Consider the following 19067-nt stretch of genomic DNA (forward strand, 5'->3'; position numbering starts at 1 on the left):
TAGTCAGAGGATTTAGGGGAGAGGTAGACAACACAGATAAATTTAGTTAAGAGTGACTATTGAGTTGAAGCCAAATGGTGGAAAACTCGAAGATTCAGCAGCGTGGGCACAAGAGTAAGTAAAATAGTTGAACACATAGACGCAACATCCAGCTTTGAAACGAAAATGAGGATAGAGAAAGTAGGAGGGAACAGAAAAGGGGCTACTCTCCATTGCCTGAGACAGTTGTGTTTTGATGAGGAAAAGAAGGTGAGATTTAGTAGAAGAGAGATGGTGTTCTACAGATTGAAAATTAGATCTAAGACTGCAAATATTGCAGAAGTTATGAAGAAAAAGTTGAGGGAGGTGCCAAGACATTTTGGGTCACTACCTTAAGAATAGTCCGACTTGGGGACATTTTTGATTCCCTTCTCAGAAGGGGAGGGGATGAGACAGATGAGTTATCACAGTCTACCCTGTTTATTTTGTGTTTTTTTATTTGTAATGTAGCTAATTTTTGCCTGATTATTGGTTGGTTACGTTTGTTTTTTTGTATTTTATTTATTTTATTTTATTTTATTTATTTATTTATTTATTTATTTAATTTTTTTTGTTTATTATTTTTTTTCATATTGTTTTGTATTTTACAGCATGTGAGGAAGGAGATGATGTGGGTGGTGGAGAGGAAGAAGAGGAGGCAGTGGGAGAGGAAGAGATTCAGGAAGAAGTTACAGAAACACAAGTAGAAACAGAGGAAGAGCGTGATGTACCTGTTGCTGCCAAGGAACCAGAACCGCCACAACAGGAACCTGAGGTGGCTAAGAAGTCGTCTGAGTCTCCTGTTAAGAAAACAGTATCGCCTCAAAAAGAGCCAGGGTCTTCACCTAAGAAACCAGAACCAGAACCTTCAAGAAATGCACCACAGCCAGAACCAGAGGTCAAGACTGAACCTGAAGACTCCGCCAAGCTTGGCTATGAAGATGCTCCGATGGAAGAATTGGGTGAGTTCTTTTGCATATTATTTACTTTGGTTGCAGTTAAATATTGTGTATGCAATGGTTAGTAAACTTAAGGGAACATTTATGAAATTTGAAATGTGGGCCTAATTTCTCAAATTTTAACCCCTTCAATACCATGATGCGTTTTCATATTCATTCTGGTTTCTATTTGGTGATTTTATACAGCTTCAGAAACTTATGTGGGGGATTAAAAATAGTGAAGACTGTGGCTATTAACCTTCTAACCTCCATAAACCCTTCCTAATGTCAATAAAATGGTCTAATTGTACAAAAACCTCAGGTAAAAATGTGTCCTAGTACTGAGGGGGTTAATGTAACAAATAATATTAACATACTGGAAGTCCTTGGTTAGTGTCAGTATTGGCCTATGCCACTTTGTAGTTAGAATCATTCCACCTTGGCAGTCGTTACATTTGGATGTAACTTATGGGTGTACACTTACCTATATCTAGAAGTTATGTAGGTAGCTAGATATGATTCTTACCGAGATGATACTAATGGCTAAAGAGGAAAATGAGATTATCCAGAACATTTTGCATTTATTGATGTTTTTGATATTCATTGTTAGAGGCTGTGGGGGTCGTTTAAAAAATGCAACCCTGAGTTTGACTTATTGTTATGCAAGTGCAAAACTCTGCAAAAAAAAAAGTACTTTAAAAAATATTTTGTATGGAGGTTATAAAGGAAGCATTAAGCTTTGCAAATATGTATAGCTTTGGCAAATTCTATTTCAGTTTTTCCTACAAAAAATAATAAATGCCATCCCAGTCATTGCAAAAATTTTGTTGTCATTTCACTGCAATTTCTTTAAGAAATGAAGCAAAAATAATGGCAATACTTAAGTACCAGATGTGTGTGTGTGTATATATATATATATATATATATATATATATATATATATATATATATATATATATATATATATATATATATACACACTTAACTCGCTATCGCGCCCAATTGGGGCCGAAATAGCGCGCCATAAGAAAATGCGATAGCTGAATTGATCTTGGCGGGAAGGCGGTTTTGGCCTCAGATATTCCATGACGTCATAGCGGGGCGCGTGATAGCGGACATCTGAGGTCGCGATAATGAAATTTTAGCAGTTTTTCATGGGTGCGTGATAGCAATAAACTGAGATAGCCAAGTCGCGATAGCTAAGGGTTGACTATATATATATATATATATATATATATATATATATATATATATATATATATATATATATATATGTGTGTGTGTGTGTGTATATATATATATATATATATATATATATATATATATATATATATATATATATATATATATATATATATATATATATATATATATATATATATATATATATATATATATATATATATATATATATATGTATATATATATATATATATATATATATATATATATATATATATATATATATATATATATATATATATACACACACACACACACACACACACACACACACACACACACACACACACAGTAATACTCCGCTTAACGAATGTTCGTTTAACAAATTTCCGGTTTAACGTACTATATAAAGTTTGACCAAAAAGTCTGCATAACGTACAACCACATCCATTTTAGCAAATTTTCTGGGTTTGAATTTGCCGGGTGAGGGACCAAACGCGGTAGCTTCGCTGTGATTGTCAGGCTCCCTCTCTCTCTCTAGCGCTCCTGGAGCTGGATCCAAGATTCTTCAACAATGTCAGAGCAGCCTCTTGCAGCGAAATGGCATCCATGAACACTTGGAGGGACGGTGACAAGGTTGCTATCAGGTTGCTCTGAGGTTGCTGGGAACACCACCTCTCCAAGTGACGTTACTGTCTTACATATGCATTTGTCTTCACAAAACAACATTTCTATTAGCTTTTTACAAATCTTGTCCCCAAGAAAGGATTGTTTTGTAATGCATAAAGTGAAATCTTACATGGAATACCAAAAAATAAAGCAGAGATGAGATCAGCCACAGATGATGTGGGAGACTCGAAGCCACTTGGCCGTTTCTTCTTCTTGTGACCCTTTTGCTTGCTTGTTACTTCTATCATGATGCTTATGTTTTTACTCCTCTATTGCCTCCTATAATGAATATCATATCTTAGTATTCATATACGCCCATGCCACGAGGATAACCTTGGCTTCGTGGCACTGAGTGATAGTGAATTACTAATGAAATACCACGGTATTTCATTAATAATTCACTATCACTCAGTGCCACGGAGTTGAGGTTATCCTCATGGCATGAGCGTATATTAATACTAACACATTATAGCAGGCAATAGAGGAGTGGAAACAAATATCATGGGGAAAGACAACACGTAGTCTAAAAGGGTCACAAGAAGAAGAAGTGGCTGAGTTGCCGCGAGTCTCCTGCTTCGTCTGTGGCTCATCTCATCTCTGCTTTATTTTTTGGTATTCCATTAAGATTTCACTTTATGCATTACAAAACAATCTTTTCTTGGGGGCAAGGTTTGTAAAAAGCTAATAGAAATGTAGTTTTGTGAACATAAATGCAAGAATGTGAGAGAATTTGTACATAGCTCCTCTAACTTTCAATGACTCATATGACATCATAAAAGTAGTGGTACACCGGTGGCCCAGTATGCTGCCAAACGTATATATAAATTTTTTTTTTAACCCATATGGTATGTTGGGGACCAGCCCAGAATGCATCCCCCCCTATTTTCATTATTTCCTATGGGAGAGAAAGTTACGTCCGCTTAACAAATTTTCGCTCTGCGAACAGCTTTGACACCCTCTATCCTGTTCGTTAAGTGGAGGATTACTTTATATACAGTAAGGTCTCGGTTTATGCCAGAGTTACGTTCCTGAAACATGACGTAAGTCGATTTTGTACTTAACTCGAGTTTCCGCACATTTCAAAGCATATTATCGAGTTTTCAACCAATCATTGTTTATGGTCATTCAGGTAAGTTAAAGGTTATGTTGTTATATTATTTACAACTATGTAGGAATATGAAAGACAAGCTTGTTTTTGTTGTTGATTAGGGCCACGAACGCGAAGGACTGCAGGTTACCGAGACGGGTGGACGCCTGAGGCCGCCAGGAGGGTGGGCAGGTCGAATGTTGTGATGCCCAGGGCAGACAGCTGGGAGCGTAGTGCAGTGCGGTGGGAGTAGAAGCGTGGGCAGCGGGGCAGGAAATGCAATAGGAAAGAGCAATAGGGATCAACAGACAGGCGCAGACGGTGCAAGTCAGCTGCGAGTGTCGTGTGGCCCAGGCGAAGGCTCAGGAGTTGTTATTGTTGTGATGGGTGTGCGAGCCCTCAAGGTCGTCAACCTCCCCGTTGTCATGGTAATGGGCTTCCCATTTTCTTCTTCCCTCCCTCACACACAGCTGCTGCCTCCCTTCTCATGTCTTTTAATTATGTCCTTGTAGCATAATGGTTTTCCTTTTCTTAGCATCACTGCTATCACTAAGAAGTTTTCTCTTTGGTGCTATTGAGCAAGATACTAAGAACTTGAGTCAGTAAACGCAGAAGTAGGATAACACTCTTGCCAGGGGCGATGGTGTGGTGGAACTGAGGCAGGGTGTTATTGTATTCAAGCGTGAGGTGGGCGGTGTGGCGGGCAACCACCAACAATAACAATAAATTCCGCACTCTACCATTTATAAATTTTCAATTTTTTAATGTTAAATTGCCTTATAGTGGACTGACGTAACTACGAGTTTGACGTAACTCAAGACCGACGTAACCCGGGACTTTACTGTATATGTATGTATATATATATACAGGCAACCCCCGTTTAACGAAGGGGTTACGTTCCTAAAAAACACTTCGTTAAGCGAAACTTGTTAAGTTTAACCGATTATAACAAGTTTAATCCTTGATTTGAACTTCCATTGAGAGTAAGCAAAGCGAGAGTGCATCATAGTACAGTAAAAGGTTTAATGAAAGTAAAAATTATTAAGTTAAACATTTAGGTAGTTTAATTTAAGTCATTATAATGTACACTAATGTATGTATGTACGTAACTTTATAATGTTGATGATCTTAACTTTATGAAGAGAGGGAGAATGAAACGGGAAATACACTAACCGGCAACCTGTAGAATGTAAACAAAGTGGGCATCATGGTACTGCATACAAAACTTATGTACCACATTTCCACAAGGCTTTCCATTTTATCCATTGTAGAGTCACGAGTTCTGGTGGTTCTTTTAGCTTGCAAGGAAGATGAGGTCTCACTAGCCTTCTTAATAGAGTCTCTTGACTTGAAAATAGTAGACAGTAGATGGAGTCAAGCCATGGTGGAAAGCAATGTTATTAGTTTTCTGGCCTTTCTCTTGTATGTGAATAATACCCAGCTTCACTTCAAGAGTAAGACACTTCCTGGTCTTCTTAGGAACGTTAGGCCACATTGCAGGGTGTTTTGGTGGTAAGTTGAACTAAGGAAGATGAGCTGCTGGTGACGCTGTTATGTTTTGACTGGGCAGTGTGATCTTGATCTTGATCTTGATGCTACAGGTGACGCAGAATTTCTTCTGAGTCGGGCCTTTGTATCGGCAGAGCCTGTGTTGTCCACGAGAGGCTTGATCTGGATCTTTATTCTACAGGTGTCTCAGGATTTCTCCTGAGGCAGGCCTTAGTACCAGCAGCTCCTGGTATATTCAAAAGCCTGTCAGCTTGCATGATACGGTTGGGCTTTCAAATTTGGAAAAAAAATTACCTGGATAAAACTTCGTTAAAGCGAGTTTGGTGTTCGTTAAACAAGCAGATGGTAGTAAAATGAAACCTTCGTTATAGCGAAATTTCATTGTGTGAACCTTCGTTAAACGCGGGTTGCCTGTATATATATATATATATATATATATATATATATATATATATATATATATATATATATATATATATATATATATATATATATATATATATATATATATATATATATATATATATATATATATATATATATATATATATATATATGTTTATATACAGTAATGCTCCACTTAACGAACAGGATAGGGGGTGTCAAAGCTGTTTGTAGAGCGAAAATCTCTAATATATATATATATATATATATATATATATATATATATATATATATATATATATATATATATATATATATATATATATTAGAGATACCGATACCAAAATTTTGGCCGATTTCGATACCGATACCAATACCACCTATTTAAGTTGATCGACAACCTACGTTTTAGATGATAGATTCACCAGCTGACTTAATTTTCAACATTGAACTTGGTATACTAGAAAAAAAAATTCTTGTGTTATATCTATTTTACCAAAACAACTAATTAAATATTAGGAACACTTTTAGCCACCATTACCCAGCAAAGAATGTGAACTGAAGGAAAATGCTAAATATGAGGTGGACTTTATCTAAAGTTGTGGACAAATTATTATTATTTATTTCGTCAAATTCATTGGATTACAGTGTCGCTTGTTATTTTCTACAAGTAAATACCACAAACAGTGAAATAGATTTAAAATAAACATACTTTCTTTATGTGACAAACTACACTGTTACGGTACGGAAGAGAAAATCGTTTATAGCACAATAACAAACAACAACATACAGTCTTCTGAGGGCTGCGTCCTTCTTCTTTGGGGAATACAGTCCATCCTTTCACTCCTTGATTCTTCTTGCGTGATATAGAGGTGCAGTCAGCTACAGCACATGTATAAACAGGCATATTCACTCGCAGTTTCAGTGAGTCACTCGCAAGCAGCCTTGTTTTTCCCGCCTTTGTTGATGTCAAATCAGATGTGGAGGATTTGACATGTTCTCTGATTTCGGTCAGTCTTTTCGGCCTAGCACGGATTCGGCCCTATAATATCCCTTTTTTTCTGCAAGTAGTACTGATGCTATTCTTTTCACACCTTTCATGTAAAATCCTTAGCCTTTTTGGAAGCTAGGGAAAAAATGTATCAAGTGAGTTATACAGCAAGAGAGTAGAAAAAATTGTGAGAATGCTTCTAGGGGCAATGCTAGTCTTTACCTTCTGGTTGCTGTTTTAAAGCATGTACATCAGTACTTCTCACAGAACCTACTAGTATAACAACTTAACTTTGATGTTTTGAATAATCACAGTACAGTGCATCAATGTATATTGTGAGGCATTTTAGAAATGTGAGACTCTGGAGAAGGTTTGCTCCCAGACCGAGTCTTGAATTAAAGCAGCTGGCGACCGTATGGCAACTATAGGTTGTTGATCAATTTCATTGAGCCGATACCGATACTACTACTTATTGCGATTACTGCACTGGACACCAGGATGAGTTGGTGGACGGCGAGCGTTATCAGATGGGAGGCTTTGTTTTGGGGGATGCTGTAAGTCCTTCTGAGAACGTTTGTGAAATAGGAGCAATTCTAGAAGCTTTTTGAAGCCATTTGCAAAGATAAATTACTCAGTAACTGGAATGAATATCTTCTCAGTCTTCTGATTCTTGTCAGTTATTTTAAATTCTTACTTCTTACTTCTTTAGCGACTATTTGGTCTTGTGCATTTTCATTATTAATTTTATTGACGATATTTTGGCGATCAAAAATATTTTTTAAATTATTAAAGTTGTAAAACAGACACAAAATATTAGGAAAAGAAACTCATTTTGTTGTGTATGTTTCTCTTTAATTAAATCTGACATCCTTTGATATTAATTCATTAGACATTAGTAGACCAATTCAGAAAAATGAGCTTTCACCTAATCTTTTCAATTAAATAGAAAAAAGTTTAGTTTATTCTAAATCTCTAGTGTATTGCTATGATCTTAAATAATTAATATGCAACAAATTATACACAGTGCACATGATTACAAAACAGAATCGTTACTTTCTTAGTTATGGAATTTTTACATCCTTAGGTTAACACAAGTAACTAAAAAATTAGACTTGCATTAAAATTAATATACATATATAATTTGAGCTTCCACCTATTCCAGTATGATATCTAGGAAAAGGCTAGCACAAGCATTGTTAATTATAAATCAAATAAGAATATGCTGTTATTTAAATTAATGCAAAATGCCTAACTATATATATGTGTATGTATGTATATATATATATATATATATATATATATATATATATATATATATATATATATATATATATATATATATAGTTATACACACACACACACACAGTATTGGCACCAATACTTTTCCTCATTTATATTAACGACATGCCAGAAGGAGTGAACAGCTACATAAATTTGTTTGCGGATGATACGAAACTGTGCAGAGTTATAAAGCAAAAGGAGGATTGTGAAATACTGCAAGAAGACCTAAATAAGATCTGGGAATGGAGTAAGAAGTGGGAAATGGAGTTCAATGTGAACAAAAGCCATGTCATGGAAATGGGAAAGAGTGAAAGACGACCTGTGGGAATCTATAAGATGGGAGATGGAGTAGAACTGGAGAAAGTAAAAAGGAAAAGGACTTAGGAGTGACGATGGAAGAAAACAATCAACCAGTAAGCCATATTGATAGAATTTTAGAGAAACATATAATTTGCTGAGGAATATTGGAGTAGCATTTCACTACATGGACAAAGAAATGATGAAGAAATTGATAAATACTATAATAAGACCTAGATTGGAATATGCAGGAGTAGTGTGGACCCCTCATAAAAGAAACACATAAGAAAATTGGAGAGGCTACAAAAATGGCTACAAAATGATCCCAGAACTTGAAGGGATGACATATGAGGAGAGACTAAAGGCTATGGATCTACCCACCTTGGAACAAAGAAGGGAGAGAGGAGACCTGATACAAGTCTATAAATTGATCAACGGAATGGACCAAGTGGATAATGAGAAACTGATCTTGAGAGAAGAATATGACACCAGTACAAGATCGCATAGTAAAAAGCTGAGAAAGGGAAGATGTCTGAGAGATATTAAAAATATAGTTTCCAGAGATGTATTGAGACGTGGAACAGTTTAGATGAAGAAGTAGTGTCTGCAAAGAGTGTGCACACTTTTAAAGTAAGTTTGGATAAGTGTAGATATGGAGACGGGGCCACACGAGCATAAAGCCCAGGCCCTGTAAAACTACAACTAGGTAAATACACACACACACACACACACACACACACACACACACACACACACACACACACACACACACACACACACACACACACACACACACACACACACACACACACACACACACACACACACACACATATATACACAGTAATACTCTGCTTAACAAACAGTATAGGGTGTGTCAAAACTGTTCGTAGAGCGAAAATTGGTTAAGCGGACGTAATTTTCCCATAGGAAATAAAGGAAATAAGGGTGGATGCGTTCTGGGCTGGTCCCCAACATACCATATGGGGGTAAAATAAAATTATTTGTATATATATATATATATATATATATATATATATATATATATATATATATATATATATATATATATATATATATATATATATATATGTTTGGCAGCATATTGGGTCACCGGTGTACCACTACTTTTATGATGTCATATGAGTCATTGGAGGTTCGAGTAGCTACATGCAAATTCTCTCACATTCTCGCATTTATGTTCACAAAACAACATTTGTATTAGCTTTTTACAAACCTTGCCCCCAAGAAAGGATTATTTTGTAATGCAAAAAGTGAAATCTTACATGGAATACCAAAAAATAAGGCAGAGATGAGATGAGCCACAGACGAAGCGGGAGACTCGCGGCGACTCGGCCGCTTCTTCTTCTTGTGACCCTTTTAGCCTGTGTGTTGTCTTACCCCATGATATTTGTTTCCACTCCTCTATTGCCTGCTATAATGTGTTAGTATTAATATGCGCTCATGCCATGAGGATAACTCTCATGACTCTAAGATATGATATACGTGGCACTGGATGATAGTAACATGCAGGCTAAAAGGATTAATGAAATACCGCGGTGACTCATTCTCATTGGTATTCACTATCACTCAGTGCCATGGAGTCAAGGTTATCCTCGTGGCATGAGCGTATATGAATACTAAGATATGATATACATTATAGCAGGCAATAGAGGAGTGAAAACATAAACATCATGATGAAAGTAACATGCAGGCTAAAAGGATCACGAGAAGAAGAAGCGCGAGTCTCCCGCTTCGTCTGTGACTCATCTCATCTCTGCTTTATTTTTTGGTATTCCATGTAAGATTTCACTTTATGCATTACAAAACAATCTTTGGGGCAAGGTTTGTAAAAAAGCTAATACAAATGTTGTTTTGTGAACATAAATGCATATATAAGACAGTAACACCACCTGGATAGGTGGTGTTCCCAGCAACCTCAAAGCAACCTGATAGCAACCTTGTCACCGTCCCTCCAAGCGTTCATGGATGTCATTTCGCTGCAAGAAGTTGCTCTGACGTTGTTAAAGAATCTTGGATCCAGCTCCAGGAGCGCTAAAGAGAGAGACGGGGAGCCAGACAGTCACAGTGAAGCTGCCGCGTTTGGTCCCTCACCCGGCAAATTCAAACCCAGAAAATTCGCTAAAACGGATGTGGTTGTATGTTATGCGGAGTTTTTGGTCAAACTTTATATAGTACGTTTAACCGGAAATTTGTTAAACGAATGTTCGTTAAGCGGAGTATTATATGTATATATATATATATATATATATATATATATATATATATATATATATATATATATATATATATATATATATATATATATATATATATATATATATATATATATATATATATATATATATATATATATATATATATATATATATATATATATATATATATATATATATATATATATATATATATATATATATATATATATATATATATATATATATATATATATATATATATATATATATATATATATATATATATATATATATATATATATATATATATATATATATATATATATATATATATATATATATATATATATATATATATATATATATATATATATATATATATATATATATATATATATATATATATATATATATATATATATATATATATATATATATATATATATATATATATATATATATATATATATATATATATATATATATATATATATATATATATATATATATATATATATATATATATATATATATATATATATATATATATATATATATATATATATATATATATATATATATATATATATATATATATATATATATATATATATATATATATATATATATATATATATATATATATATATATATATATATATATATATATATATATATATATATATTTTTTTTTTTTACATTACAAGGGCACTGGCCAAGGAAAACAAAGTGTTGGAAAAAAAAATCCCGCTGGTTGCCAGGCCCTGTTAAGAGGAAAGTAGGAGAAAGAGAAAAACAAAAAATCTAAAAGGAGGGTCCAGTTAACGTAAGAGGTGTCTTGACACTCCTCTTTTGAAAGAGTTTAAGTCATAGGCAGGTGGAAATACAGACACAGGTAGAGAGTTCCAGAGTTTACCAGTGGAGGGAATGAAGGAGTGAAGATACTGGTTAACTCTTGCATTAGGAAGATGGACAGAATAGGGATGAGAAGAAGTAGAGTGTCTTGTGCAGCGAGGCCCCAGGAGGGGGGAAGGCATGCAGTTAGCAAGTTCAGAAGAGCAGACAGCATGAAAACAGCGGTAGAAGACAGATAAAGATGCAACATTGCGGCGGTGACTTAAAGAATCAAGACAGTCAGTTAGAGGAGAAGAGTTGATAAGACGAAAAGCTTTAGATTCCACCTTGTTTAGTAAAGCTGTGTGTGGATCCCCCAGACATGAGAGCCATACTCCATACACGGGCGGATAAGGCCCTGTACAGAGCAAGCAGCTGGGAGGAGAGAAAATGGACGAAGATGCCACAGGACACCTAACTTCTTGGAAGCTGATTTAGCAAGAGTAGAGATGTGAAATTTCCAGTTTAGATTTTTAGTGAAGGATAGACCGAGTGTGTTTAATGTAGAGGAGAGGGAAGTTGAGTGTTATTGAAGAAGAGAGGATAGTTGTCTGGAAGGTTATGTCGAGTAGATAGTTGTAGAAATTGAGTTTTGAGGCATTGAACAAAACCAGGTTTTCTCTGCCCCAATCAGAAACAAGTGAAAGATCAGAAGTTAGGCGTCCTATAGCATCTCGCCTTGAGTCATTTAATTGTTGTTGGGTTGGGCGTCTGTTGAACGCTGTTGAATAATGCAAGGTGGTATCATCAGCATAGGAGTGGATAGGGCATTGAGTCAGATTTAGGAGATCATTGATGAATAATAGAAAGAGAGTGGGTGATAGGACAGAACCCTGTGGAACACCACTGTTGATAGTTTTAGGGAAGAACAGTGACCGTCTACTACAGCAGCAATAGAACGATCGGAAAGGAAACTGGAGATGAAGGTACAGAGAGAAGGATAGAATCCGTAGGAGGGTAGTTTAGAAATTAAAGATTTGTGCCAGACTCTATCGAAGGCTTTCGATATGTCAAGGCCGACAGCAAAGGTTTCACCGAAGTCCCTAAAAGAGGATGACCAAGATTCAGTTAGGAAAGTAAGAAGATCACCAGTAGATCTGCCTTTACGGAAACCATACTGGCAATCAGAGAGAAGGTTGTGAGCTGATAGATGCCTCATTATCTTCCTATTAAGGATAGACTCAAAGGCTTTAGAAAGGCAGGAAATCAAAGCTATAGGGCGGTAGTTAGAAGGATTGGAGTGGTCACCTTTTTTAGGGACAGGTTGAATGTGAGCAAACTTCCAGCAAGAAGGATAAATAGAAGTAGAGACACAGATGAAAGAGTTTGACCAGGCAGTGAGCGAGTTCGGAAGCACAGTTTTTGAGAACAACAGGAGGGACTCCATCCGGACCGTAAGCCTTCCGAGAATCAAGGCCAGAGAGGGCCAGGAAAACGTCTTTATAAAGAATTTTGATTTTAGGGATGAAGTAGTCAGAGGGTGGAGGAGTAGGAGGAATATGCCCAGAATCATCCAAAGTTGAGTTGGTAGCAAAGGTTTGAGCGAAGAGTTCAGCTTTAGAAAAGAAGAGACAGCTGTAGAGCCATCTGGATGAAGTAAAGGAGGGAAAGACGAAGAAGTAAAGTTGTTAGAGATATTATTGGCTAGATGCCAGAAATCTCGAGGAGTTAGAATTGGAAAGACTTTGACATTTTCTATTGATGAAAGAGTTTTAGTAAGTTGGAGAATAGATTTGGCATGATTACGGGCAGAAATATATAGGGCATGAGTTTCAGCAGTTGGATGGCTACGGAACCGTTTGTGAGCCGCCTCTCTATCATTGACAGCACGAGAACAAGCAGAGTTAAACCAAGGCTTTTTAGCTTTAGGGTTAGAGAAAGTATGAGGAATGTATAGCTCCATGCCAGAGATAATCACCTCTGTTATGCGCTCGGCACAAAGAGAAGGATCTCTGACATGAAAACAATAATCATCCCAAGGAAATCAGAATAGTACTGCCTTAGTTCCTTCCACTTAGCAGAGTTAAAATGCCAGAAGCACCTCCGCTTAGGCGGGTCCTGAGGCTGCACTGGAGTGATAGAACTGGTAACGGAAATTAGATTGTGGTCGGAGGAGCCCAACGGAGAGGAAAGTTTAACAGAGTAAGCAGAAGGGTTGGAGGTTAGGAAAAGATCAAGAATGTTGGGCGTGTCTCCAAGGCGGTCAGGAATACGGGTAGGGAACTTCACTAGCTGCTCTAGGTCATGAAGGATAGCAAAGTTGAAGGTTTGTTCACCAGGTTGGTCAGTGAAAGAAGATGAAAGCCAAAGCTGGTGGTGAACATTGAAATCTAAAATGGAGATCTCAGCAAAAGGAAAGTGAGATAAGATGTGCTCCACCTTGGAAGTCAAATAGTCAAAGAATTTTACATAGTCAGAGGAATTAGGTGAGAGGTATACAGCACAGATGAATTTAGTTAGAGAGTGACATTGAAGTCTTAGCCAGATGGTAGAAAATTCTGAAGATTCAAGATTGTGGGCACGAGAGCAAGTGGTGTCGTTACGCGTATGCGCAACATCCAGCTTTGGATTGAAAATGAGGATAGAGCAAGTAGGAGGGAACAGAAAAGGGCTGCTGTCAGTAGTCACAGACAACTGTGTTTCAGTTAGGAAGAGAAGATGAGGTTTAGTAGAGGAGAGGTGGTGTTCCACAGATTGAAAATTATATATATATATATATATATATATATATATATATATATATATATATATATATATATATATATACAGGCAACCCCCGTTTAACGAAGGGGTTACGTTCCTAAAAAACACTTCGTTAAGCGAAACTTCATTAAGCGAACCGATTATAACAAGTTTAACTCCTGATTTGAACTTCCTTTGAGAGTAAGCAAAGCGAGAGTGCATCATAGTACAGTAAAAGGTTTAATAAAAGTAAAAATTATGAAGTTAAACATTTAGGTAGTTTAATTTAAGTCATTATAATGTACACTAATGTATGTATGTACGTAACTTTATAATGTTGATGATCTTAACTTTATGAAGGGAGGGAGAGTGAAACGGGAAATACACTAACTGGCAACCTGTGGAATGTAAACAAAGTGCGCATCATGGTACTGCATACAAAACTTATGTACCACATTTCCACAAGGCTTTCCATTTTATCCATTGTAGAGTCACGAGTTCTGGTGGTTCTTTTAGCTTGCAAGGAAGATGAGGTCTCACTAGCCTTCTTAATAGAGTCTCTTGACTTGAAAATAGTAGACAGTAGATGGAGTCAAGCCATGGTGGGAAGCAATGTTATTAGTTTTCTGGCCTTTCTCTTGTCTGTGAATAATACCAGCTTCACTTCACTTAAGACACTTCCTGGTCTTCTTAGGAACGTTAGGCCACATTGCAGGGTGTTTTGGTGGTAAGTTGAACTAAGGAAGATGAGCTGCTGGTGATGCTGTTATGTTTTGACTGGGCAGTGAGTGGTGTGTGTGATCTTGATCTTGATCTTGATGCTACAGGTGACAGAATTTCTTCTGAGTCAGGCCTTTGTATCGGCAGAGCCTGTGTTGTCCACTAGAGGCTTGATCTTGATCTTTATTCTACAGGTGTCTCAGGATTTCTCCTGAAGCAGGCCTTAGTACCAGCTGCTCCTGATGTATTCAGAAGCCTGTCAGCTTGCATGATACAGTGGGGCTTTCAAATTTGGAAAAAAATTACCTGGATAAAACTTCGTTAAAGCGAGTTTGGTGTTCGTTAAACGAGCAGATGGTAGTAAAATGAAACCTTTGTTATGGTGAAATTTCGTTGTGTGAACCTTCGTTAAATGGGGGTTGTCTGTATATATATATATATATATATATATATATATATATATATATATATATATATATATATATATATATATATATATACACACACACACACATATATATATATATATATATATATATATATATATATATATATATATATATATATATATATATATATATACACACACACACACACACACACACACACACACACACACACATACACACATACATATAAATACAGGTTGAACCTCCCAAATCCGGGAACCACCGGACCTTAGACTTGCCGAACCATGGAAAATTCCTAAACACCCTCTTTATACTTACCCTGCATTATACAAGTATAGCTGTAACATTGTTTTGATAAATGATAGTTGTACATGAAAATATACAAGCAGAAGTATATAGAAAAACACGTAAATTAAGTTCAGCATGAAAAATTTTTGCCTGCGACATTATCATCTCGCCGGACACAGGGACGTTCTGAGCATCAAGCTTAAACCACTGTTTGAGAGCACTGTCTAAATCACTGCTTTTACCCTCCTTAAGTGTTCTAGGAACTTCCATGTTCTTCTTGCTCTCACACTCACTGTAAAACTTGAGAAGTTGATTCTTCTGCTTTTTTATATTATAGACGATTGATGAGCCAATGTTGTACTGAAGTTGAAGTTGATTCTTCTGCTTTTTTATATTATAGACGATTGATGAGCCAATGTTGTACTGTTGGCATAGGGTCCGCACTGAAGCACCTTTATCTAGCTTATAGGTCCACTTTCTGTTGCACTGATATTATCATATGTTTGCCATTTTGGGCGGGTCCACACACAACACTATTACTTCCTGGTTGCTTGGAAGCCATGTTTAGGGGCAAATATTACAGAAAAAAATGTTTATACACCTGGAGGGGTGGTGCTTTCAATGAGCGGCAGCGTGGTACTGATCCAAATTTGACCCAGAATGCTGGGGCTCCAAAACACAGTACAGCGCTGCTGCGTCCTAGCGGCTGTCCGGCAAATTACTCCGGCCAATGGGGAGTTTTCAGAACTAGTGGTTGCCACCAGGTGGCAGCACCAGGGTTGTCCCCTTGTCGCTCATAAGAGCAATATCAGATATACCTACACTGTCATTCTACATACATAAAGATGCAATGAGCATATATAACATATTTTTCTACATAATTCCTTCAAAGTAGTAACACATGTAAAACCAAACTCTATTCATGAACAAATGTACACAAGTTGATTTTCTAGTGAATCGGCAGTTTAGATTTATTTAGTCATCTCAGATTTCCAAAACAGCACACCCTTGATCAGAAGTGTAATAATCTAGACGACAGGAGACATAAAGATAACGTGTCTGAGCTAGTTAAAAGTCCAAAATTACATAGATCTACTTCCTAGTACATGAAAACAGCAATATGAATTAAAAATAGGCAACTCGAGTGTCCTGGCGATAGTAATGCTGCATCTCTAACCAAAACAAACACCTGACTTGGCCACGCTGGTTGAACCTGGGAAACACGTTGTTATACAAGAAGTTGATTCTTTTATGTGATGCCCATCTCCACTACGCCGTGAGCAATGGATTACGGTAGCTGGACTCTACAACAGCTCGTCTGCTGCTCGATTACTTTGCTGTGTCGCTCGGTCCATGAGAAGAGATGCTAAAATCCCCACGAAAATAACTAGATCCATTTATCACGATTTTACTGAGTATGCTGTGTCATATTATATAACGCAGTCTGATTATTTATCTTTGCCATTGTCCAAATCAATAGATTTTATACTTGTAGTATCCCTTATTTAAGATAGCAGTTTACTCGATAATCACAAAAAATATTTGTTTTGACCATATTCTCCCTATATTATCCACACAGGATATTTGATAGTCGATACATCATTTCAATACTATCATGATAATCAATGTTCTATGCATCTGTAGTGATACTAGTCTGTAATTTAAAGGTTCTTCCTTCCTTCCACTCTTATATATGGGAACCACTTCAGCTCTTTTCCATTCTACTGGTACTGTTCCATTTTCTATTAAGCATTTTATGATGTATATAGGACTTGCTAGTTCTTCCCTACATTCTTTCAGTATTCTGCCTGAGACTTAATCTGGTCCCATTGCCTTCTCTTCATCCAGTTCCTTCATTAACTCTTTTATTTCAAGCTTGGTTACTTTAATCTCTTTCATATAGATTGTCTCTCTATTACCCTGTGGCCTTTCAAATTTGGATTCCTTAGTAAAGACCACCTGGAATTTATTATTTAATAGTTCTGCCATACTTTTTGGGTCTTCCACCATCCCGTTCTGTCCTTTTAACCTTTCTATTGTTTCTCTTTGCCTAATTTTTCCATTTATGAATCTATAGAACAATTTTGGTTGCTCCTTACATTTTTTGACAATGTCCTTTTCAAAGTTCTTTTCCTCTTCCTTCCTCACCTTAACATATTAATTTCTCGCTGCCTTGAAGTTTTCCTTATTTGCTGGATTTCTATTTCTGTGTGCGTGTGTGTACGCGCGCGTGCACGTGTGCACTCTCCATGTATATAGTACCTATATGAGTAATGCTTATCATACAATTTCAACTGTTATCTCTAACAGAGAGAGAGAGAGAGAGAGAGAGAGAGAGAGAGAGAGAGAGAGAGAGAGAGAGAGAGAGAGAGAGAGAGACTTGGATAGGCCTTCCCTCAATAGGGATGTCTGCACTCATCCCCATGCTGATATTTTCACACTAATTCACTCGAGTAGAAATAATAGGTTTTAATGTAGGGCAGTACATGGTAGAGTTGACACATGTTCATATTATGTCTAATGTTTAACTGCTACTACACTGTGCATGAAGTTAGAAAGCAGAAACCATATGTGTTCCAGCTGTAGTGAACTTTCAGAAAACTGATGGACTATATATATATATATATATATATATATATATATATATATATATATATATATATATATATATATATATATATATATATATATAAGCTCTGAATATGAAATGAAAGATTTCACATGACGTTTGAAGACTCGCATGCATTTAGATCATTATTAGATCTCAATATTTTGCATTTTAAAACTTTTATCTTTGTTAGTAGCCTATGTACTAATCCTGTTGTGACTTGTGAGATGTAAACATGTACAGTAAGTCCTTGTTATATGGTACTTCTTTATCCAGTAATTTCACAGTTACAGTATTTGGAGATTACTACCCTCCATTCGATATATGGTAAGAAAATTTCACAGATACAGTATCCGCTCATGTCATGCCCAAACCTACTGTTTTTCTTTTCGTGTTATTGCATCCAAACACTGAGCAATTGTTCGGCATGTTTAGTTGTTTACAGCACTGCAGAGAGTTTGATGAACACTCCAGCTAGCCCAGTGTCCACAAGCGATATGTAAACAACAGTAAACCTCAGGCGTCAGGCCAAAGTGCCTGAACATCCCACCAAAAGCCAGCTGTCCAAGAGCACTGAGCTGGGGTGGTGCAGGAAATTTGACGTGGATGATGTCACAACAACAGTCAGTCTCTTCCTGCATCTCCCATTGAATACAAGTGAAATCCTCACGGGTGGTTTTTTGTGGATAATATCGTGACGCACAGTGAAGCACCCATAATGGCCCCAAAACGTTCTGTAGACACTGCTGGAGTTGACAAGGCAAAGCGAAAGAGAAGTAGTCTGCCAACACAGCAGAAGATGAGTAAGGGCTGAAATCCCTACTGTCCCTTAGCCTTGGGAGGGACATCATCTGATAGAATATATGGCAAGTGAAAGGTAAATAAAAACA

General features: G+C 36.5%; 1 protein-coding gene across 1 annotated transcript in view; it reads left to right on the plus strand.

Annotated features, from left to right (window-relative positions):
* LOC123505349 (heterogeneous nuclear ribonucleoprotein U-like protein 1) overlaps positions 1–19067 on the plus strand; it is a 160084-nt gene that overhangs the window by 17854 nt on the left and 123163 nt on the right. The window contains exon 2 of the mRNA XM_045256567.1: positions 630–980. Within this exon, the coding sequence (XP_045112502.1) occupies positions 630–980 (351 nt within the window). The remainder of the gene's footprint in view (positions 1–629; positions 981–19067) is intronic.

Source organism: Portunus trituberculatus, chromosome 18 (assembly GCF_017591435.1).
Source record: "Portunus trituberculatus isolate SZX2019 chromosome 18, ASM1759143v1, whole genome shotgun sequence".
Classification (NCBI taxonomy): domain Eukaryota; kingdom Metazoa; phylum Arthropoda; class Malacostraca; order Decapoda; family Portunidae; genus Portunus; species Portunus trituberculatus.